Source organism: Poeciliopsis prolifica, unplaced genomic scaffold (genome assembly GCF_027474105.1).
Source record: "Poeciliopsis prolifica strain line A6 unplaced genomic scaffold, Auburn_PproV2 SCAFFOLD051, whole genome shotgun sequence".
Taxonomy (NCBI): domain Eukaryota; kingdom Metazoa; phylum Chordata; class Actinopteri; order Cyprinodontiformes; family Poeciliidae; genus Poeciliopsis; species Poeciliopsis prolifica.
In genome coordinates, this window is record NW_026562426.1 from 2,014,153 (window position 1) to 2,037,546 (window position 23,394).

The following is a 23,394-nucleotide window of genomic DNA, read 5'->3' on the forward strand; positions in this document are numbered from 1 at the left end:
ATTTATTTACATACAGCTATGAAGCAAAGTCAAACTTAAAATTTCTTTTAAGTTGTTTTTGACATACACAGCATTTTCATGACAATTGAACGTAAGGTTGTTACTTGATTAGGCAATAAAATGGTACTTTGTGTCTGAAAAATACACACCTACTTTAAGACATTAATTTCTAATGTCTTAAAAATAAATACCATTATGTGGTAATTATTTATGTATGTATTGGATTAAATATAGGTAGCATTTAATAACCAGTTTAAATCAGTTTTTTTTTTCTAAATGGGCCAAAAACAGAATTCCACTTCAGTCAACTGAAACTAACTAAACATTTTCTTTTTCATTGCCAATTTTACAATGAGTCAGGGTTGAGCCAGTGAAAGGTTTCCTGTGTAAGGTTGGGTTGGGTAAGATGCGTCTGCTATGACACAATCAGTTTAAAAGGTTTATCCCCTGAGGCTTCCCCAAGTTCTACCGCTGCATGCTAAAAAATGTCACCAACCCTGAGCAAGCACAGGGAGACAGTGCAGAGGAACAACACTCCCTTAACAAAACCTCAACCAGAACCAGGACGACCAGACCGCTGCCTCGAGGACAGGGTCGGAGAAGAAACAGAGAGAGACTGAGTGAAGGAAAAACGGTCACTAAAATCTGCTGTAGTTCATCGGTCGGTGCTGATTGGACAACCTGGATTCTGCTGATCAGGTCAGCAGGATGAACCTTCGTCCTGCTGAGCCTCAAATGTTTCTGAGTAACATGAGAGGAAAAGCAATCCACGGCTCATGTTTCTAATTAGAGCTGCTTGATAGCCTGCCAGGGTCTGGTTGTCATTGTGTCCAATGATAATACTAACTCTACTACTGAACCTCATTCTTCCACTGCCTGCTATAAAAGATGGAAGGTATCTGACTTGCACAACTACGGTATAAACTCACACCTGAAGGCCGCGAGGAAAATTCTACAAAAAAGTTTGAATAAATTACTTTGCAGCTTCTAGTTTGCATTAGACTTGTGGAGAAATGTATTTCCCAAAGATACTAATTTTAGAGTTTTACAGTAAAGATGCCACAGAAAGTCAGGCATTTTCAACTGGAGCACACATGATTTAAAACCAGTGATGCGTTCAAGCTCATCGCTATTCTGTTCTGTTGAACCGGGCAACTTCCTCCATGCAAAGATTTTCTACTTCTCATTCTTTGACGATAGAAATTCTTTCACTTTATCACTGACAATTTTTTTTTTTTAAAAATCTAAAAAGAGTGTTTACAAAATGTAGAGCAAGTCGAGTGTGAATAAGTCCGCAGCTCCTTTTTTAAGCTTGTTGAGTGTTGATGCTGTGCGCTGTTCTTTCTCAACATATTTGGGTTCGGTGGTCAGCACAGAGGAAGTTGTTACGCATGAACAGCTTATGCAGTTTCAGAATTACACGTTTTATCTCTGTTGCGGTGCAGAAAAGCAACATGGCACGTACAGGAAACCCAGCAAAGAAGCTGCACGCAACCCAGACTGCCAGCTACAGAAACACAACTCAGCACACGGCATATTCTGCTGCTTGACTTTTCCTCACAGCCTTTCAGAACAGCTGTCTTAAATGATACTTTTAAAGGAACAGTGTGGAAGAAACCAGGCTGGGTCAGACTGTCTTTGCTTTTTTTCTTTTTTCTAACTGATGACATTTTGCTCGGCCACACAGACGGGGCTGAATGATGTGATTTCAGCTCCGGCTTTGAATGTCAGTAGAGCACAGTTCAAGCTGAGGTTGTTCTGTGCAGAGTAAAGGTCTCGCTTCTGCTACACCTACTCCCTTTTGAATTTCACTGAGCTTACAGAAATCCAAGTCTGGGCAATTTGGACCAGGCTTGTAAGGTGAGAAGGCTCAAGGAACTCTGCTCTTCATTCAGAGCATGTGTGTCAAACTAAAGGAATGTGGGCCAAATCCAGCACGTTCCGGCTTTTTATGTGGCCCTCTGGACTCCTGACTAAATATCATGTAAGGAGATAAATGCAGTTTTTATCTCCTTCCTGCCAAATTAGTGCCTCCTGTTTCATGAGAATTATTGTGGAAATTCCCTCAAAATCAACCAAACCTAATGTGCATACTGAACTTACTGTACATTTTTGCTAAAAAAAAAATTATCAGGGTTTTTCTAACTGTTTTCGGGTCATGTTGATGAGCTGAATCCTAAAATCACATTGGTTTTTGCTCAATCAGGTCAACTTTCTGAACTATGGAGCAACATGAGCATCAAAATGCATGATTGTTCTCACATCTGGATCAGTTTCCTGAGAATCTGATCAATGGGTGACGAGCAGGAGGAGAGATTCCATCAGGACAGAACAGAGACGGAGACTTTTACATAATGAAGACATAATGTTCAATTCACATGTACTTACATTTATCAGTGTTTATTGTTCAATCTGCAGAAAGTGGCTCATTATGTTTGTTTCATATTTCATCTAAAGTGTTTCACAACTCAAGAGAGCAAAAACAATCTGCGTGTCACTGTTTATTTTTCTTAGTAATTATCTGTTAATGTTTGTCTTTTTTGATTATTAGGAAAACAAGTTGTACTGAATACAAAAAGAAAAAATAATATATAAATAAATCACAAAATGTGTTGAGATGGATTAATATATCCTAACAGTTCAGAGCCGTCAAAAGACAATAATTAGTGAAAATGTGAGCAGATGAAATCCAGCCAGAGCAGGAAGAGAGACAATTCTGAGGTAAAACGGATCAGCAGAAGCAGCTTGAGGACAAGCATTTCTGTGCTTAAACGAGCTGGTAGTGGAAAGAACAGGAAATATAATACTTCAAAAAGGAAAAACTGGAATTGTGAGAATTCCCTCTAAGCCTCAGTACTGAGTCTCAACAAGCAGAATGGTTCCGTCGCCTCCCTCCACGCTTCAGGTTCTGCCTCTGAGGAAGCCAAGGAAGAGGCTTGAGCAGAACACTTGAAGCCTCTGGACTCTGTAGTTTGTGGACAGAGACTTTTACCACTGCTTTCACTTCAGCTTGTGAAACACGAAGAACCACAGCAGACTATTCTGAGAGCTGTGCAACACAGACAGGGAAATGCTTTAATGACCCTGGTAGTTTTTCTTTTTTTCTTTTTTTTCCCTGTCACTTTAAGATAGACTGGAGATTCCAGATTGTTTTTATTTATTGTTTTGCTACTTGTATTGTATGTCGTATTGAGGCATTTCTGAAAACAAGAGAAAATGTCAAAGAAGGAGCATTGGTGCTTAAATAACCAGAAGGCATTTCGGCTTGTGCTTCAACAAAGGCATATTTATTCACAAATTACAGACATTTAAACTAAAAAAAAAAGTTCATTAAGGAAACATTAACATTTTACACAAAAAAAGGTTTGTTCAAAAATATAAGTTAAAAAGTGTCTGTCACATAAAGAAGAACAGAGCAGAGCAGAAGTTGACATGTGAGCCGTCATCACATGTTGGTCAGTTTTTCTTTCCTTTCATCATCCATCTGTTCGTATGAATAACCTGGAAGACAAAGCGCAGGGCAAAGTCACAGGAAGGAAAGCATTTACAACCACCAGTCACTTAAAGCTGAAGCTACATGAGCGTCTTCCAGAAAAGTTTCTGAAATTATTTAATACATTTAGATCTTGTATTATGATTGTGTAAGTTTTTCAATGACTTAATTTGAAATAATTCAATTGTTTTAAAGCATGTCACACAACCAGAAGTACTATTATTCTATTCTGTTGTGAGTTTTACAAAGTCAGAATGATCAGCAGTTACATGAAGTGTCTCTGTAATGAATCCTAAAATTTTCCACAAAACTGGTGACCTTCTCAGAGACAGGTGATTAGATTTTTCTAATATTCAATCTCTCACTAATGATTTTAAAATGGTTTTAATTTTGATCTCAGTTTTTCAGAACTGTGATCCCATTAAAAGCTCAGTGTAAGTCTAACTTTTAATCAGATTGGCAAGTCTTACCTGTTGATTTCAAGCTGACACTTCCGTCATCAGAAATGCTATTCCTGCGGACAGAAAAGGCAGAAATGAGACTTTTCCCCCATGAGAAACGATAGAATTGTGAATAATTTAAAATGTTCTCTGTTTGACAAAGGGACAATTTAAAGGGGCAATATTGTGTGTTCTTCAGGCACATATTCCCATAGCTATGTTAATTCCATTTGTTATTAAAATTCTGTCTTTATCAAACATGACTTAAAAGAAATTTGACTTCATGATTTAACGGCTTGAAGCTGGGCCTCTGCCTCTTCAAAACTTTCTGTTTTTTCTGAAACTCTGCCTTCACAACGCGGCTCCTCTATTAACTAACAACGTTTTAACCAGCCTTAGATTGTAAAATGAACTCTACCAAGCGTCTGCTAATTGCCACTTGCTAGTCTGAAGGAGCTGAGCGGGGGAGTTGCAGGGAAGGGCATCTCTGAGGAGGTGGAATGACATCAGCTGAATGGCTGCCATGAAAGGATTTCTCAAACATGTATAAACAAATCAGGGTCACTATCCCAGGCATTATTCTGATAAGGAATAATATTATAATGTGATGTAAAGCTCAAAAAAGTGGATTTTACATAATACTTCCCCTTTAAACAGCACATCAGAGCCTTTAAATGAACACGCATGGACATGTTACTATAGTGACAGTAATTCTAGAACAGGGGTGTCAACATCCAGTCCTCCAGGGCCGGTGTCCTGCAACCTTTAGATGTGCCTCTGCTGCACCACCTGAATAGAATAATTAGGTCATTAGCAAGGCTCTGGAGAATTGACCTTCACAAGGAGGAGGTAATTAAGCCATTTCATTCCTGTGATTTGTACCAGTGGCACATCTAAAAACTGCAGGACAGTGGCCCTCGAGGACTGGAGTTTGACACCCCTGATCTAGAACATCTGGGGGTTTTTATGGGAATCTGTGAAAACACGATTGTTCTCCCAGTCTGTTGTGTCTGAACTGGAACTCTGCTGGGACTCACTTGTTTTTCCGTGTGCACACACACACAATGGTAATCACAATGACGACGAAGACAGCCGAGGCCAAGACTGCAATTAGGATTATCCACTTGGTTGCTGTAAGAAACAACAAAGACATTGCAATGAGAAACCGCCCTACTATTACACTCTACTGCTCACACCGAACAAACACAGCAGCAACATAAACAGCTAACCGCTGGTTGAGCTACATGTAGAAAACAAAATGGAATCCTTTCATTAGCTTCGGTGCTTCAGTGTTAACTGAGTTCATGAGGATAAAGTTGAGCAGCTCTTACCCAGCCCTCCGGGAACCTCAGTAACCTCCATCTCACAGACGTCGCCTTCGAAGCCTTCTGGACATTCACATACGAATGTGTTGTTGTTGTTGCCTGCCACACATGTTCCTCCGTTCTCACAGGGAGAACTGAGGCAGGGGCTTGCTGCATGAAGGAAGAACACGGATGAGCTTCCAATACAAGAGTAGCAGTGATATTATCAGCTTAGGTGTTCACTGAAGCAGACATTTTGCTCGTCTTTAACACATTATAGTAAAACTACAGGCTAAACCAGTTCCAGAAACGAATGTAGTGGATAAGCCAAAGCAAATAATGCGACTTTTGCAGTGACATCTGGGGTTAAAGGTCATGCCTCCCCCAGACAAGATGCCGCCCTGGGTGGTTGCCCATATCGGAAACTACTACAGAACTACGCACACAACTTAGCTTACATAAATGCAAGTTTGAGTAAGCTAACAAGCACTCCCGAATAAGACACCAGCTTTTTGAGGCAAGTTCAAAACTTCCAGTCAGTTTTTCTGTATTTTTTCTCTTAAAGGAGAACAAACCTTTGAAGCAGTCTCGCTTTAACTCGAAGATGGTGCAGAGATAACCCTCCTGGCAGCTCTTGGGTTGGCACACGGCTCCTCTGCTGGTACACTCGCACGACTGGGAGCAGTCTTCAGTGACAAACTTCTCATTCAGCTGCAGGATGGAGAGAGAAAAGATGAAGCAAATATCCATGGAGATGCACAAACATGGACACGGCGGGTGTGATGAGGGGGGGCGGCTCACAGGGTAGTATCTGCTGAGGAAGGTGCAGCCACACTGTGGGTACGGCACACAGATCCCCTCGCTCATGACGAAACCAGAGGCACACTGGCACCCTTCCACACAGGAAGTGACGTCACATTCAGAGGGTGCTGCCAGGTCGGCGCAGGACGATGGACACGCCGTCATGCACTGGGAGTAGGAGCTGTTGGCGCCACAAGCCAGGGCTGCAGCCCAAACACAGACAGTCAGATCTGTGAGGGAGTTTTTGGCGGTGGGGCCAGGCTCCTCTTCCACATGTCTACGGATCATTAATCTTACCGCAGTTCAGATTCTGCCTCCAGGCTCCCAGTCTGACTCCAGCCTCCTGACAGGCGGTGGCGTATGCCTCGTAGCTGCCACAGCGCAGCTCCTCGCTGCCCTCCTCAGCACACAGGTCAAACAAACAGTCACTAGAAGGACAGACACACACATTGATAATGAGCAACACCTCATACATGGTCCCACCTTGGTGCCCACAGGATTACTCACTCCTGGTAGGGTTGGGGTTCCACAGTGTCATGGCAGGCCGCAAACGGCCCCTGGGGGTCTGACAGGGCTCCGCACTTTCTCACGCCGCTGTAGTCGCTGAGTTGAGACGCGGTGCAGTCAGTCGTCTCAAATCCCGACTCTGGATCTGTCTCCACCTCTCGCCTGCAGAAGGATAGAGGTTTGGGTTAAACGTGAGTGACTGCTCAGGCACACAGTAAAAACTGTGACGAAGGCAAATCTTGAATCATTTCAGTGTGTTTGCTGCAGGCCTACGCTGGCCCACTTTGTGAACTGCAGAGCTTTATTTGGGATTTTTCTAGGAGTGATGTGATACATGTAGCAGCAGCACAAACGTCTCCAATGCTAATGTCAGCGATTCTAAAGAAGTTCCATGAATGATCAGGAGTTCCTGAAACTCTGGAAAGATGAACAGATAGAATAAAACTTTGTCCCAATTTGATGGTTTCAGAACAGATTAAACACTACACATATATTTGTTGTTGACCTCATACGTCTATTTATTCAATAATTTAGTGGCAAAAAGGATTTTGTATTGAAACTGTTGCCTAACGTTGTTAACTCAATGAAAAAATTTCATCAAGTCCCACTGCTACTGTGGAAGGTTTACTGTGCCTCATTATGCCACTAAGTCCAGCCGTTCTGGTGACGTTCAGCCATCTGTGTTAGCATCCTGATCAGAACCCCCTGAAAGAGGGGATTTTGTATCTCAGTGGAAAATCCCTGATTAAATAAAGAGTACATGGAGTCTTAGTGAAGCAGTTGCAACGCTCAGTTTCTGTTCATCAAGTTTCTCTTCCAGACTGACATTAATAAAACATGGTGAGCCTTCATCAGATGTGGCAGGATGACCAATCTGTTAAAACAGACAACAAAGCGATGAAGCCTAAACTTTCTGATAGCCATCCTCTCTATAGAGCCCTGTTCTCATATCAATTTGTCATTTGAAATGACATTGACTTCTTGGATTTACTAGAAATGCACCGATTGCAGTTTTCAGGACGATGTCCTTCCTTTAAAAGCCTGACCTGCCGATTCCTGTTGTGGCAAATATCAATGGATCCACTAGTGTTGTTTCAACTACTCACTACACACGTATGACCTTGTGGCCATGTGTGTCACTCAGCCTCTCTTATGGCAGAGCAAAGTGTCATGGAGTAAATACTCGTCAGTATTTACTATGAGGAATGTTCACATAGGAGAAAAATCCTCATCAACTAACTTGAACACAAGCGGTTCTCCTACCTGTGGACATGAACGGCCGTCTGAACTTCAGAGATCTCCAGCCCATCACCAACTCGGTCGTTGGTTCTCCAGCTTTCTCCAAACTCATTCAAACTCCTGACCAATGTCCCATCGGGTTTCATGTACTCGTTTCCGGTGATGCCATCATAGTTCCCACACAGTCCTCTGACAGAGTGCCTGTATGTGCTGGGGAGCTCAATTTCTGAAGGAACCAAGAGGGAAAATAGATGAGACGGCATTGATACACAGTCTGAAGGTAGGTGTCAGTATGTGAGGTGGATACTTTACCTCCACGGATTTTGCCATCAAAGCGTACTGTGAGTCCAAAGTCTGTGGAAAGCTGGACTTCCTTGGAGTTCATTGTGATCGTCAAGCCCCTGACCGGACTGAGAGGAGGTGTGACACGCTCTCCGTTCACCTGCAGGAAATAAGAGTCAGTGACTTTTAGTTTTCTTAGCAGAAAAAGGTCCCGCTGATCCACACTTTCCTCCAGAACTCACCAGGACAACGTTCTTCTGCAGGAAACGGACGCTGACGCCATAGACGTCCACGTACATCTGATCCAGGACGGACACTCTCTTGCTCGCACCTCGTCTGATGTTCTTCCCTCTCACCAGCAGGGGAACCTGGGAGTCCAGGAGATTGTGGCCCTGAGTCAGGACGTAGGTGTAAGGTCCTTGGAAGTGATGTCTGAAGCCATCGAAAGTCCTGTAGTGAGGGTCTCCGGTGATGCTGCACCGGTCAAACTCTGCAGAGGACGACGATGGCAAAGAGTCGGTTAAAACCAGAATCTAAACTGCCTTCTACCAGGAATCAATGAGTCTCTGATCTGCACATGTCTGATATTTCTAGGATGTGTGATGGTTAAGTGTTGAACTCACTGCTGGGCTTGCAGTAGACATCTCCGAATTTGTCCAGGGCACACACTGAGTTTGCGTTACAGCTGTGGCTTTTACATGTGATTCCACCACCAAGGTTACAATTGCATGACTCAGAACATTTATCTGTCAGCCATGAGTCTCCCACCTGCGCACAAGAAAACGGACACTCAGTCATATTTATCCAGGAACCCCAAGAGACAGTTAAGAAAAAGCCGAGGCTTTTTTTTATGTCTGACTCCTTTTACTGACTCCTACATACAAAATATAATTTTAGAGCTAAATGCCTTAAAAAGACAGTTGCTGATCAGTATATCACATAAACATGATTCCAGGAATGTTTTCTTATTTTTATGTGATTGTTTCATCTCACTGCAGTGCATTATAGACTGGATTGAATTTGTCAGGATGATAATTGTCATGAGACAGTTTTGAGGCAAACTGACGTAAGAATTTTTAGCGTAAGCTCTGCGCTCAAATCCCTCGTTGTTTCTGTAAACGACAAAATGGATTCCATAGAATCAACAACAGTTTTTCGTCTGAAATACTCTGCCGGTGTACGACTGGACATGTAAGCTGATGTTTGCTGTAGAACTCACATCGTGGTACTCTCCGTCCGAGTCCACGCAGCCACATTTATGCAGAGGAACACACTTGTCGTCACTGAGGACGTGTCCGGCGTTGCACTGACAGCCTTCCACACAGGTGGTTGGTGGAAGGTGGCAGAATATGGGGAAGAGGTCGGAGCAGGTGGGAGGGCAGGGCAGAGTGCAGTCTGAGTAGTGGCTGTTCGTGGGACAAGGCAGCGCTGTGAAGAGCAAGGAGCGTCCCAGCGTAAAGCACCGACCTCTGAGCTGGACCGTGACTCAATCAGCGTGAAAGAAACTTACGACAGAAAGTGTTGTTCCTCCAGCTGATGGTGACGCCAGCGCTCTGGCAGGCCTGGGCGTACGCCTCCACGTTGTCACACAGCGTCGACTGCATGCCGTCGTACTCACACATGTCGTAGATGCAGTTGCCAAGGAAGACCTCGGGCGGCACTACAGAGTGGCAGGGCTTGAAGCGGTCAGACATGATGACCTCAGCACACTGAGCCGAATACAGACTCTCTTCTTCGGTGGTGCAGTTAGGGTGGATGTCGGGTCGCGTGTCCGGCTGACAGCTGCAGACAAAAAGAAAAGCCCCTTCAGCTTTACTAAATGTCCCTTTTGCATCGCAAACACAGAAATGTCCTACAGTGCAGTTGCTATGTATTTTTATGTTTGCTGAAAGAGCGCTACGCACCATTCAGATAGTTACAGTTAATCGGATTTTGTTGACGCTTACCCAGGATCACTGTCTCCATCTGATTTCCAGCTGTTGCCCAGTTCAATCACGTCCTTGGCTGGTCTCTTATCAGGCATCAGGTTATCATCAGAGCTGTCATGGTTGTAGTTCCCACACATGCCACACACCTGGACAAATTAGAAACCAAGTTTCAGAGAGCGCTCTGTATGCAGATCTCACAAATAACAGAGTACAATATGTAAAATGCTCTCTCTACCTTGTTGAAGTATTCTCCAGGTATGGTGATTTCCAGGTGATGGACTCCATCAAACTTCACCTGGAGGCCAAAGTTTGTGTCCAGAAGGCTGTAGGACCCGCTGATTATCACCTTGGCTCCGGCTGCGTCGATGGTGAGCGGGGTTCGCACACGCCGCCCGTTCAGCTGAAGCATGACACGACGAAATGACACGCTGGATATGGTTTTCTTTTTTTTGCTGGCTTTAAATCATTCATGCTCGTGTCAGTGAGTTTGAGACAGCATTACCAGAACTCTGCGGCCCTTCTGGAGCTCAACCACGGTGTCGTGAGGCAGGTAGACTCTGACGTAGCGGAGGTAGGAGGCCTCTGGCTGACCGCGCTCCTCGTTTTTAGCCACCACTTTGAAGGGCGTTACCATGCTGCTGTTGCACACCTGAAGGATTTAGACAAGATGGATGCAATGAACATGTCTGATTGTCTCCAAATGACCCCAGACTATAACGCTTCATCGTATGAGTCACAAAAGCATTGGGATTAATAAAGTAATTTTCAACTTAAACAATAAATAGACATGTTTCAAATTCTGTAGTAACTTCCATCAGGACAGAAAAGAGATGGAGAATTTTACACAGTGAAGACCTGATGTTCAATTCACATGTGTTTACATTTATCAGTGCTTATTATTCAATCAGAAATCCAAGTTTTTAACATGGATTTTTAACACTTTGTCATAAAACAATTCTTTCTTTCTCCTAAAACCCTTTTGGGATGAGAAATATTAACAGTGATGAGCTGATAATGTCACAAAAATGTCATTAATTTAGTCAGAAGATCACATTTCTCTAAATAAAATTAGAATAAAAACCTGACCTGCTGTCTGACTGAGAAACATGGATGTCATTTTTGGACTCAGTGGTGCAAAATAATCCTAATTCAGTTAAAACATAGAGAACGTCCAAAAAAATATTTCTTTGTAATCCAGTGTAATTAAAACCTTCATTTCCCAAGTAATTTACTTTGGACTGCATGGTTGTCATTCTTGGAACTGAATCAGTTTGGTAATGTTAATGTGAGTCTCGACTAGAGAACAGGCTGTTTTCTACTGGGATGAATCAGGAAGCTGATTATTCCTCACCTCCACCAGTGTGTATGTGCAGGTGCCCATGAACGTGTGCATCACACCGTCAAAAGTGTAATAATGTGGATCTCCAGCGACATGACACACTCCTTTACCTGGAGAAAGAAGAGGAAGTGATGTAACTGTGGCAGAGCCACTGGGATGCAGGAACAGATGCCTGGAATGAGAGTGTGTTTCCAGGTTACCTGTAGAGTGACAGCCCAGAACTCCCTCCACCACCTTGCACTCCTGCGCCGGACTGCAGCGCCACGGCTCGCAGGTGACGTTGAGATTCCCGTTACACTTACAGCGCTCTGAGCAGTCAGTCTCAGTGAACCAGGTGTCTCCAACCTGAACACACACACACACACACACACACACGTTCAACTCCTGCCAAGAGTCACAGACGTTTTCTCTTCTTGCAGTTAATACCCACCGGTCTGTATTTCCCATCTTCATCTGTACATCCACACTCACTGAGTGGGACACACTTGTCTCCGCTGAGAACCAGGCCCTCGTTACACACACAGCCCTCCACACAGGGGTGGCTGCAGGAGCCCCCAGGACCTGCAGGGTCCTGGCAGCTGGGCTGACGGCAGGCGGAGGCACACGGCTCATAGTGACTGCCGGCCGGGCACTTCAGCGCTGCAGGGGGAGGACAGGCAGAGAAGGCAACGCTTAGAAACTGGGACGATCTCTGTAACCAGGAGCTCCGTCAGCTTAACTCAAAAACACACACATACATCCGCACACACACATGCATCCGCACACACACATGCATGCACACGTTTAATTTGCAATAGTAGAGCATTGAAAGAGACTGCGTTATAAATTCGGTCCCCACTAAAGTGACTTGCTCTCATTTGAACCTCTCACAGGTGTTCTCTTTCATTTAGCTACACTGCGGTATTAAAGTGGCACATGTCAAGAGGGAAATTAATAAAAACAGCTCAAAATGAACAGCTGCCTGGTTTGAACCAGGCTTTACGGCTTCGTTTCTACCACAGTTTGTTTATTACATGAAACAGACTGAAAGAAACAACTGAAAGAAATTGTTAAGATGTAAAATCTCTGTTCATATTCACGTGTCACATATATATGACACTCTCCACACAGCCTGATGTTTTTCCTTTGGTTTTGCTGCAGTGTTGTCTTCGTGTTCATGTCTTCTTGATGTCCTCAGATGTCAGGATTTCTACTTTGCATCACTTATTACATCTGTAAAGGTGGCACTACGTATTTTTCAGGCACATTTTCCATTTTATAGCACAATCATACGTTATCTTCAGGTGTTATCAAAATGCTGCACATGAAAATATTTCAAAAGAAACTTGACTGCCTTGAAATTGTCCTCTGTCTCTTTAAGAAGCTCCCATTTCTTTCCAAAGACCCCCTTTCAGCTCATCACAACAGTGCTTCTGTGCATTTACAATCATTATTAGGAGCATTGGACTATGATGACATCAGCAGCTGCACAGTTCATCAAGTGTTTGCTAATTGCTGCTGCCACTAGTCTGGAGGAGCTGAGAGGGGGAGGGATGCTCTGTGAGGCGGAAGCTCAGCTGTGGACTATGGCTTCGAGGAGGAGCGTTGTGGAAATAGGTGAGACCAAGCGTTTAGGCACCCCTCAGTTGTCGCCATGGAAGATTAAAGGATTTTGCAAACATGCATGAAAGAATAAAGGCAACACTCCTGGTATGTTTTTAATGAGAATATTATTATAAAATGATGCAATTCTAATAAAGTGTGTGTGTGTGTTTTTTATTTTTATTTTTTATAGTTCATCCCCTTTAAAGTTTTACTGCCAGAGTTGTTCCAGAATACTTCAGACGTCTGACAGCAAAATACAATGTGTGGTACACGCCCTATAAACTGGTGGAAAGAACGAGGTTTATAGCAATCTAATTAGATGGCAGACATAATGGCAAAACCAGCAGAGTACTGGTTGGTGAAGATTATATGAGAGGCTTGTTTAATGAAAAATAGTTCTCCTCTTCATGGCCCTACCCTTCCACTGAAAAAACAATTCGGTCAAGCCAAATGGAGTCATAGGAACAATCATAGCAGTAACTTCACTGAATATTCAATGGGCAACTCAAGAGGCAGCCAGTAGAAGCATCTCTACCCATCATGTCCCAGTAATCACCAGTAATAAGTCGAGAGTACACCCTGAGGCTGAGGCAGACTTACGACAGAAGGTGTTGTCTCTCCAGTGGATGGGGACTCCTGCAGCAGCACACAGGTCAGCGTAGCTCTCTATGGCCTGGCACAGAGCCACTGTCTGGCCGCCGGTGGCACACAGGTCATACACACAGTTGTCAAAGAAGGATTCAGGAGGGACGACAGAGTGGCATGGCTTAAAGATTCCTGAGGAAGAGATGAGAAACAGAGAGCTGGTGAGCATCAGGTTCATCATCCTGCTCCACTCTCAGACCAGACAGACTGGGTCACTATTATTTTATTATTCTGACCGTTTTTCATCTCCAAGACATTTATGATTCAAGAACTTGAAATATCAAAGCTGACTAAAGTCACATTATGTAAAACCCTATGAAGTCCAATATATTATATATTTTGAACTTTTGTTTTGTCACCTGACCACTCCTCGTGTGTGTGTGTGCGTGTGTGTGTGTGTGTGTCTGCGTGTGTAGGTGTGTGTGTGTATGTGTTTAGGTGTGTGAGCATTAGTGTGTGTGAACCAACCATTGGGATCAGTGATCATTCCACAGCTGGTGGGCTTCTGGGCCTCTTCCTCCACATCTTCATCACAGTCCTCCTCTCCTCCACCATTAGTGCAGCTGCAAAAAAAAAAAAAAAAAAGTATCCATTAGAAAAGAAGAAGGAGATGGATTTCCATGTTCCTGGAGACACGACCAGATTCTCTACAGGCTGCAGACATTCCAGCTTCTTCAAAGACAGACGATATGAGGGAAGTATTTTGTGAATGTTTAATGAAATCTGGACCAGAAAGTCAAATACTCATCACTCACTCAGGCCGTGGGTCAGGCACCTGCCAGCTGTCTCCCAGGTCGTTGGTGTTAGAAGCTGCTGTGTTGTCTGGTTTTAAGTTGTCGTCTTTGGGCTCGCCGTTAAAATTTCCTGTCAGGAGCAGAAACATTTTCATTCCTTACAAAATGATGCACTTTGAGACTTTCTCCATTTGCCTTCTGACAAGAAGCTAGAATAATTCCCTTCTTACCACACATGCCACAAAGAAGGCCGTTGTATGAAGTTGGAACGGAGACGTCTGCGTGGTGATTCCCGTCAAACCGAACCCTCAGCCCAAACGATGTTTCCAGAACGACAAACTTTCCGCTCAGGTAGATTTGAACCCCACTGATGGAGGTAATGGGTGGAACAACTAAAGTCCCGTTGACCTGAAGAGAAAAGTCACATTCATGAAGCAGCACAGAAAGCAGTGCTTCTTACTCACACTTGACAGAAATTAACTGTTAAATAAAGCAAATCCTGCCAGTTTCCAGCGGTTGCAGTTGCGGTTCAGACCTGGACTTTGCGGCCTTCGCCGAGGATGAATGTCACATCGTTCACGTTGATGATCACAGCTCGGACGTAGGAGACCTTCTTGTTACTCCCTCTGTGCTCATTCATGGTGTCCACTGTGAAGTACGGCAACCCGGAGGACTCGTTGCAGGGCTTGGTTAGTGTGTAGGAGCAAGCACCCATGTAATTGTGGGTTTCCTTATCAAAGGTGGTGTAGTGAGGATCTCCAGACACTGAACAGATACCATTTCCTGAGAAAGAGAGGTTGGAATTGACCCTTCAGACACTCAGCCTTGAAAACCATGCTTTTCTATGCTACTGTGACTCGACAGCAGAGACCAACTTATTGGAATATTGATATCATAGACCCAGTACTACCAACATCCAGAAAACAGCTGACAGGTACCAGCATGTTGGATTCCTTGATGGTTTTGCGCGCTCCATATTTCCCAAACATTAATTCTTTATCTTTCATCACCAACACAAAGCAACATGTTAGCGACCATGTGACCTAACAAGCAGAGTGTGACCTGAGAAACTCCATGTGTTGTGCTGTCTGAAGAGGTCACATGATTCTGCCTCCCCAGAGTTCTGCTGACGCTGCGTTCCTGACCCATCGTGTGTTTCAATCCAGTCAATGTTTCCATCCTGTCTGTGTTCTCCAGGTCTCACAACTTTTAATCTCTGCAACGTCTATATCCACTCTATGTCTTTAAATTATTTACTAAGTAACTTTTTTGTTTATGTGTTTTGTACACTGCAAGTGAGGGAAGCACCTTAACCTGAACTACATTCAGGTTGTGCATGTGCTTAAGCTTCATTCTGTCCAGTGGTGGATCCCCCCAGGGACCCATTATGATGGTAGTGTGGAGCTAACATTGTAGCTACAACTTAAACTGTATTTTAAAAGTAAAGTTCCAAAAAATATGCATCATCCTCAGTCAGATTCACCAAGAATAAAGGGAAAAAAGTCCCTCTTTTTTTGATGGTGTAAATTGTACAAACACGTTTCCAGCTTTGATCTAGACTCATGCATCCATCCTGACTCACAAAGGATAACATCCATGAAAACAGGCTGGAGAAAATACGTCGAGGAAACTGCAGATCAATAACTCCCGCAGGCAACATTCATATTTAATAGCGTGTTGAAGTGCGTGTTGGTTTGACTGGTTTTAACTTACCCAGAGGTCGGCATTCATACTGCCCATCATGCAGCTGGCAGCTCTCTGTGCCGGGTCTGCAGCTGGTGTTGTAACATTGGAGCAAACCTCCTGCCCGACACTCACACTTCTGCTCACAACCCTCCAAGTACCAGTCCTCTCCCACCTGAAATCCATACGGACAAATAAATACTGATTTACTACTGCTTCAACTTGAAAAGCAGCATTCTGCAATGACTTTGTATCTTGATACTTTTAGACAAAATGTGTGTTACGTGCACCAACAAGGATCGTTCGAGGCCATTCTCACAAGGCTCTGAGCTTCGAGCTTTTCCTTCTCGTTGGCACCTTCATCTCACATTAACCAAGCAGTTGAATAGCTGACAAGCTATTTATTTATTTATTTTATTTATTTTTACAAAGATTCCATGGCAGGAACAAGTCATAGTAAATCAGTTCAAAACCGGTTCCACTTACAGGATAGTATGTCCCCTTGGCGTCCACACAGCCACAGTCTTTCAACGCAACACATCTGTCATCGCTGAGGATGAAGCCCGGGTTACACTCACAGCCCTCCACACACACGTCCTCACAGCCAGGCGGGCCGGCCACACCCAGACATGTTTCAGGACAGGAGCTCACACACAGGGAGTATGAGCTGTTAGGGGGACAGGCCAGGGCTGTATGGACAAACACAGAGGACACACAAAATGGTGGACAAAGGGGAGGCAAAGTTAAAGAATTAAGGGAATAGAGAAGGGAGGGGAGGATAAAGGTAAAATAGGAAACAGAAAAGAGAAAAACGATCAATAAGTCATGTGGATAATAAACCAGATAAAGAATAACCCAGTTCTTATGTTTTGATGATGAAACATCAAACCTGTTCTGTAGCAAAATGGAAAATATTTGTTTTAAATATAGTCAATATTTGAGCTCCGTATTCCAACTCCTCCCATATGTCTTCTGGGTTTGCCTTTTGTCACACTTACAGTAAATGTGTCAGATGTTGAAACCAAATATAGCATCAGACATATATGACCAGAGAAAATACAAAATGTAGTTTTCATTAAATTGTGATTACATTTACAAGTTGAAACACTGATAATCCAAACCCTTATTAAATCATAATCCACTAAAATGAATTTCTTTAAATTTACTGGCCACAACCAGGCCTGGTTACTGCCTGGCATCTTCAAAACATGCTGAAAACATCCAATTATTACGCGTAAGAGAAAGTTCAGATGACTTGCAATCTGAAGTGATTGCAAGTGATCCTGCGAATCCCTGCATAAACTGGGATTGAATTCATTAAAAATCATTTTAATGACGTTTGAATTCATTTAGAGAACTTGTATATGGAAAGTGAGAAGCTCAAAAAATAATGTATCAAAATACTTTTGTTTCAAGGGGAAGTTTGACATGTGATGCTCTCATTTGTTGATAGAACAGTCAAAGCTCTAAAAGCAGAAACTCAGCCCAGATTTGTGTACAGAAACAACACTGCAGCTGATCCTGTGTTAAGCCCTGCAGTCTCAGGCTTAAGCGCTAAGGCTAACAACCTGAAGAGAAGCTGTTCTGTTTACATAACTCTTCAGTATGCCTGACTGAAACTCCTCTGTCTGGATTAAATTAGCTTAATCTCTGAGTCAGTAGAGATAAAACTGTAGTTTATTAATTTATTTAACTTGACCTGATGCAACAAACATATGTAATGGTTCTATAAATGTGAGCACAATGGACTACACATATCAATTAAATACATTTGTAAACCATTTTTTAGGGATATTATTGGTATGGTTATTGATATCAGCCAATATTGGTTGTAAAATTTAATACCAGACATCGGCCATTCTGTGAAAATAATCTCACCGATATAAAAGGTGTTTTTATATGAAAACCAGTGACAGTGATGCACAATGTCAAATGTGCATTGTTTTTGAGTGTTGTCATTGTCTTAGAGAGGAAATGTCATAAAGCATATTGAAAATGGTGCCTCATTTTCAGCCTCATTTTTAGCATTTGCATTTGGTAGCTGGCTACATCGACAAAGATAATGTGGTATCTTAAATCTACAGAAGAGAAAGCCATACAGTTCCAGTAAGTAGGTAGGGGAAAAAAAAATATTGGTATTGGTTATCGGCCAAATGTATATCGGCATATTGGATATTGACCAAAAATCCAATATTGTGTGTCCCTACCATTTGTACATTTTCGGATGCTAACATAGCTAACAGTCGCTCGCCTTTATCTTCTCACATCTGTTTTAGTTCAGGCTGACTCACAGCAGAACACCAACGTCGGCCAGGAAAAAAACAAACCCTAATGAATAATGTACTGATACTTGAGCTGCAGAACTGAGAGAACCAAACTGCAGCTCCGGTGGCACCACACCAGCCAGGACTCTCACTGACTTTTAGATGAAAACAGACAAATGTTCCCGCTGTTGCTTTAGTGCTACCTCAGAACTAAAAGTGGTTTATCTGAAATATTTATACACATATCATTTTAATGACGTTTGAATTCATTTAGAGAACTTGTATATGGAAAGTGAGAAGCTCAAAATAAAAATAATGTATCAAAATACTTTTGTTTCAAGGGGAAGTTTGACATGTGGTGCTCTCATTTGTTGATAGAACAGACAAAGCTCTTTAGTAAGAACTACACCACTAATCAGAACATTTGATTTGTGTTCTGAACTGAGAAGACGACAGCTCTCTTCGGAAAACCTACGGCAAAAGTCTGGAGATCTCCACTGGTGCACCGTGGCTCCAGCACTCTGGCATGCGTCAGTGTAAGCCTGCAGCTGGTCACACAGCACATGCTCCTGGCCGTTGAACTGGCACATGTCGTAAAGGCAACTTTTGAAGAACGACGTGGGATCTACAACAGCGATGCAGTCCCTGAAAAAAAGGAAGACACACTTCGAAGACTGAAGGAGAACAATTTTCAGGACAGTCACCAAAAAAGCTGTTAAAATAGAACTCTGTAAGATCACGAGATCACAGAGGAGAGGAGACAGAGCTGAGCACCGATTAGTTCAGAAACATGTTTTGTTCTTCACACTGATCCAGTAGTTTTCAAAGAAGATTCTGTAAAATGTAAATCTGAATTGTTCAAACTATTCAAAACCTAAATCTATGAGCTCACAATGAAAAACAAAGATTCTGATTGGTCAGGCCCAGAGCTAACGTTCTGTCTGTTTGAAACTCTCACTTAGTTCCTGCAGCCAAGCCACAGGTATGAGGTGTGTGTGCATGTGTGTGTGCGTGTGTGCGCATGGCATGGCACGCCTCCTGGTTGTGTCTTGTGTCTCTCTCTGATGATGCCAGAATTGATTACTTTATTTGGAAGGATGTAGTGACCTCTAGTGGCTGCTACTATATCTGCATATATGTGAAGCCAGTAGGTTCAGTGTTCCAAAATAAGATATAAATGTAATCAGAAGCATGATAAGCAAACCTCAGTGCTTATCATGCTCTATGATAAGCATTTATTGCACTGTCTGCCTCAGTGCAATAAATGTTTTAATGGGATTTTTATTCTTCAGCAGCATTTGATCCCATTCCAAAACAAAACACCCAATCAGTGCAGGTTTATAGGTTCAGTTGTTGCAAAGCCAGGCATAAAAATGTCACATAACTGTATGCACATAAAACCTTCACGGGATTATTGCCGTCATATAACTTCCCCTTAATCTGCAACGTGCAATTTAAAGCATCGAAACCGGACAGAAAGTTGCTAACGCTGCTGAGGAAAGGGAGTTCCCACGAACATAAAGATCTGGTAAAAGATACACACCAACAGGATCCTCAGTGTTCTCTGTACAGCTCAAAGTACAGCTGTCCTGTTGAATCACTGATTCAAAAAAAAGTTTGTGTCTCACCTGAAGGGTCCAGTAGGATCTGTTATTTTGCCACATTTGTCTGGTTTCACCAACTCAGCCTCCAGGCTGGGGTCGCAGTCTGGGTCCGGCTTTGAGCCTTGGGTGCATCTACACGAACAACAGCCATCAAAATCAGCATGGACTTAACGGAAACAGCATGTTATATACTGCATGTTAGAGCAGGAAGAGACTGTTGAGAAACAAACTGAAATCGCCAAAGGGGATTTATTTTAATGTTTTTATTTCATGTTTTTCACAATGCGCACATGGCGTTAGCACATTATGATTACGAGATCAATGTATCAGTTGAATGTTAAGCTCACCTCTCATCCTCGTCCTCTTTCGTCTGCCAGCTGTTTCCAAAGTCATTGACGTTGTCTACCAGGGAGCCGTCTGGTTTAGTGAAGTCGTTGTTTGGGTTCCCATCGTAGTCGCCACAGAGACCACACATCTGGTCATAGTAAGAGCTGGATGAACACAAAGGGAAGAACACAAACCATGAAATCTTTAATGAAATGCACATGTGTAAGCAAAATTTGATCCAGGGATGCTTCAACTTCTGGTTTATTTCAGAGAATTATTGAAACACAGCTGCTAAGCTACTGAGCAGATCAACACAAGATACTTTACATATAATTTATGAAATACATTTACACCAACCTTGGTACTGAGATCTGGGCATAATGATTTCCATCCCAACGGACCCGGAGACCAAAGGTCGTCTCCAAGGTGACGTACTGACCGGCAAGACTGATTGACACGAGAGGAGAGGGGGAGTGAGGGAGAGCCACGCGCACACCGTTCACCTGCAAGAAAGATGGACGTCGAAAATGAGTTCAACAAGAACGAACTGAACAGAAGCGCAGGATGCTTATATTTAAAGAGCTGCCACAGTTAAACATGGAAAAAATAAAAATAAAGTAGCAGAAGAAGAAGAAGAACAAATACTGGTTTGAAGAAATAAATGTAGTGAACCAGAGGAATAAAACAGACACAGAGAAAGTAGAACATATGGTTTATGTGTGGCGATGACAATTTCGATATTTTCTATGAGAAATATTAGCTACTACACTGGTCAACAGCCAAAAAATTGTCCAAGGTTTTTCAGCTGCTTAAGGGTCATGTTGATGAGCTGAATCCTAAAATCACGTTGGTTTAGTGCTTATTGTTGCATTTACAGAAATCCAAGTTTGTAACGTTTAATTAAGACACTGTTACAAATCAAGTTTTTCTTTTAAAACCTTTTTTGGATGAGAAATATTAACAGAAATGAACAGATAAATGTCAGAAAAATGTCAATTTTCAATCAATCAAATTAGAATAAAAACCTGACCTGATTGAAAAAAATTGATTTCATTTTTGGATTCAGTGATGCAAAATATTCAGTTGAAAAACCCCAAAAATATGCAAACAGTGAATAGAGTGGAAGCTACAGTACGGACCAGAGTTCTCCTGGACTTCATCAGGGTGACGGTGATTCCGTTCACAGTGATGTAGAGTTTTCTCAGGTAGGACAGGCCTGGCCCTCCCCGCTCCTCATTCTTGGCCTCCACAGAGAACCACGGACCTGCACAAGTAACACTCAGGTCACTCTGGGTTCATTCACCACTCACTCATTTTACTGGATGTTACAATTGCTGCTGACAAATAAGTCGCAGAAATTTCTCATACATTCAGCAATATGGAGCAGCAGCAACACATGTGCTCACATTTTCATCTGACCATCTATTCATATCTTTTTAAGTTGTTCTGACTAATCTTACAAACAAAGACAGAAAGTGTAAGCACAGCATTAAACCCTTTTGGTTTAGTATTAAATGATGTAGACATGAAGCAGCATCGTTCCTACCTGTGTTGTTATTGCACGACCTGGCCAGTGTGTAAGTGCAGGTTCCCATAAAGCTGTAGAACTTCTTGTCAAACGTGTTGTAGTGGGGATCCCCAGAAACCACACAGTCCTGTGAGCCTGAGCAAGCATGGAAAAAGCCTCAAGAGACAAAGCTAGAGCAACCAGCAAAGCATGAATGAATTCTTTCTTTGTTGTCAGAAAGAGTCAGGCTTCGCTGAGCAATCGTCAGCAGTTGCTCTGTAGCACTCTGCTTCTTTCTCCTGCTACTCTCCACTTATGAAAGATTTAAAGTTATTGTTTCTATTAATTAACTGTCATTACTCAGCCAGAGAGGAATTTTTCAAATTTTGAAGTTAAATTTGAATAACATAAGCCATAGATCAACAAGAATTGCTTATGCTCCTTTTTATTTATTAAGATGTTCAAGATTTTTCAAGTTCTCAGCCGGAGGTACGAAAGATCAACTCTGAAGTCAAACTTCTGACCTGGAAAATTGGACTTCAAAATCCAATATGGCTACCACACATATGTGGTGACCAATTTGGCAAATGGCAAAGATAACTTCATCATTTCCAGTGAATTATGTGTGATTTTTAAATTAAATTTACAGAACAGTGTTGCAGTCTTGCTGACTGTTATCCACATTCACAGAGATGGATTTTCTTTTTGGTCTAGAGTGTTTGAGTGCAGATTGGTTTGTTGGTTAAACCATTCACCATCTTCAGATGATATGATGTGTATGTGTGTATTTACCGGTGGGATAGCAGCCCAGCTCTCCATCCTGCACTTTGCACTCGTGCATCGGGGGACACTCTGACGCCTCACAGGTAACAAATGGAGCATTACACTTGCACTTCAGCTTACAGTCGTCCACATAGAACTCCTCTCCAGGCTGAAACATATGAAAAAAATAGTTGTGAATCTGACAAGCAGTAAAATTTTGCCAGCTATGTTGGTGTTCTCTGACCATTTAACTCTGAACAATTGACCATTTAAGATCAATTTGTTCATTTGGATAAGAAACAAAAAAAAAGTTATACTAACTTATAGATAAGCAAACGTATCTATACAAATTTATTTGAGAACAATGTTTTCAATTCAGCTGAGTCAACAAATGGAAGTGGACTACAGTCCATTGAAATAGCTGTGGGTCTCTTATGCCAAACTCCATTTACCTCGTAATACTGGCCATTTGTGTGATTGCAGCCACAAGTATTACTTGCGACACACTTGCCAGCACTTAGCACAAAACCAGGATCACACACACACGCCTCAGAGCACGGTCCACCACAGGAGGAAGGTTTTCCAGAGCACGTCTCCTGACAGGGGTCAGCACAGGGCTCATAGTGGCTGTTAGGGGGGCATTTCAGTGCTAAAAGAAAACAGTCAAAAGTCAATTATAGGGGCAGAATATCAGTTGTTGTCTTTTTATAAGTAGTGGCTGTTAGCCAGGCAGATTTTAAGCTAACTTTGTTCATGTAAAGTCTGGGTGATTTTACCGATTCAGATTGAACAAAATATCTCTACGAAGAAAACAAGTCAGTTTTCTGTTAGGACAGAGAATCTAAAAACTCCACCGAAATGAAAAAGTTGAACCTAAGGGCTGAAAGAGAAGTTGTAATTATGGGTAAATTACCTTAAAACCAAGAAACAAAGAAAAAAGATAATACATTG

The 23,394-nt window shown here is 42.5% G+C and overlaps 1 protein-coding gene across 1 annotated transcript in view; it reads right to left on the reverse strand.

The window, feature by feature from the left end:
- Nucleotides 1-3,265: 3,265 nt before the first annotated feature.
- Nucleotides 3,266-23,394, reverse strand: part of zanl (zonadhesin, like) — a 39,894-nt gene continuing 19,765 nt past the window's right edge. The window contains 35 exon segments of the mRNA XM_055058557.1: nucleotides 3,266-3,501; nucleotides 3,964-4,007; nucleotides 4,971-5,064; nucleotides 5,265-5,408; nucleotides 5,813-5,948; nucleotides 6,039-6,241; nucleotides 6,336-6,466; nucleotides 6,546-6,707; nucleotides 7,809-8,010; nucleotides 8,097-8,226; nucleotides 8,309-8,556; nucleotides 8,690-8,834; nucleotides 9,286-9,494; nucleotides 9,577-9,848; nucleotides 10,013-10,140; nucleotides 10,230-10,394; nucleotides 10,497-10,643; nucleotides 11,346-11,443; nucleotides 11,534-11,678; nucleotides 11,764-11,972; nucleotides 13,518-13,694; nucleotides 14,031-14,125; nucleotides 14,318-14,426; nucleotides 14,527-14,704; nucleotides 14,832-15,079; nucleotides 16,010-16,154; nucleotides 16,466-16,668; nucleotides 18,719-18,888; nucleotides 19,872-19,979; nucleotides 20,195-20,338; nucleotides 20,532-20,677; nucleotides 21,314-21,438; nucleotides 21,721-21,837; nucleotides 22,474-22,612; nucleotides 22,896-23,092. Coding sequence (XP_054914532.1) covers nucleotides 3,446-3,501; nucleotides 3,964-4,007; nucleotides 4,971-5,064; nucleotides 5,265-5,408; nucleotides 5,813-5,948; nucleotides 6,039-6,241; nucleotides 6,336-6,466; nucleotides 6,546-6,707; nucleotides 7,809-8,010; nucleotides 8,097-8,226; nucleotides 8,309-8,556; nucleotides 8,690-8,834; nucleotides 9,286-9,494; nucleotides 9,577-9,848; nucleotides 10,013-10,140; nucleotides 10,230-10,394; nucleotides 10,497-10,643; nucleotides 11,346-11,443; nucleotides 11,534-11,678; nucleotides 11,764-11,972; nucleotides 13,518-13,694; nucleotides 14,031-14,125; nucleotides 14,318-14,426; nucleotides 14,527-14,704; nucleotides 14,832-15,079; nucleotides 16,010-16,154; nucleotides 16,466-16,668; nucleotides 18,719-18,888; nucleotides 19,872-19,979; nucleotides 20,195-20,338; nucleotides 20,532-20,677; nucleotides 21,314-21,438; nucleotides 21,721-21,837; nucleotides 22,474-22,612; nucleotides 22,896-23,092 — 5,369 coding nt within the window. The 3' untranslated portion in view covers nucleotides 3,266-3,445.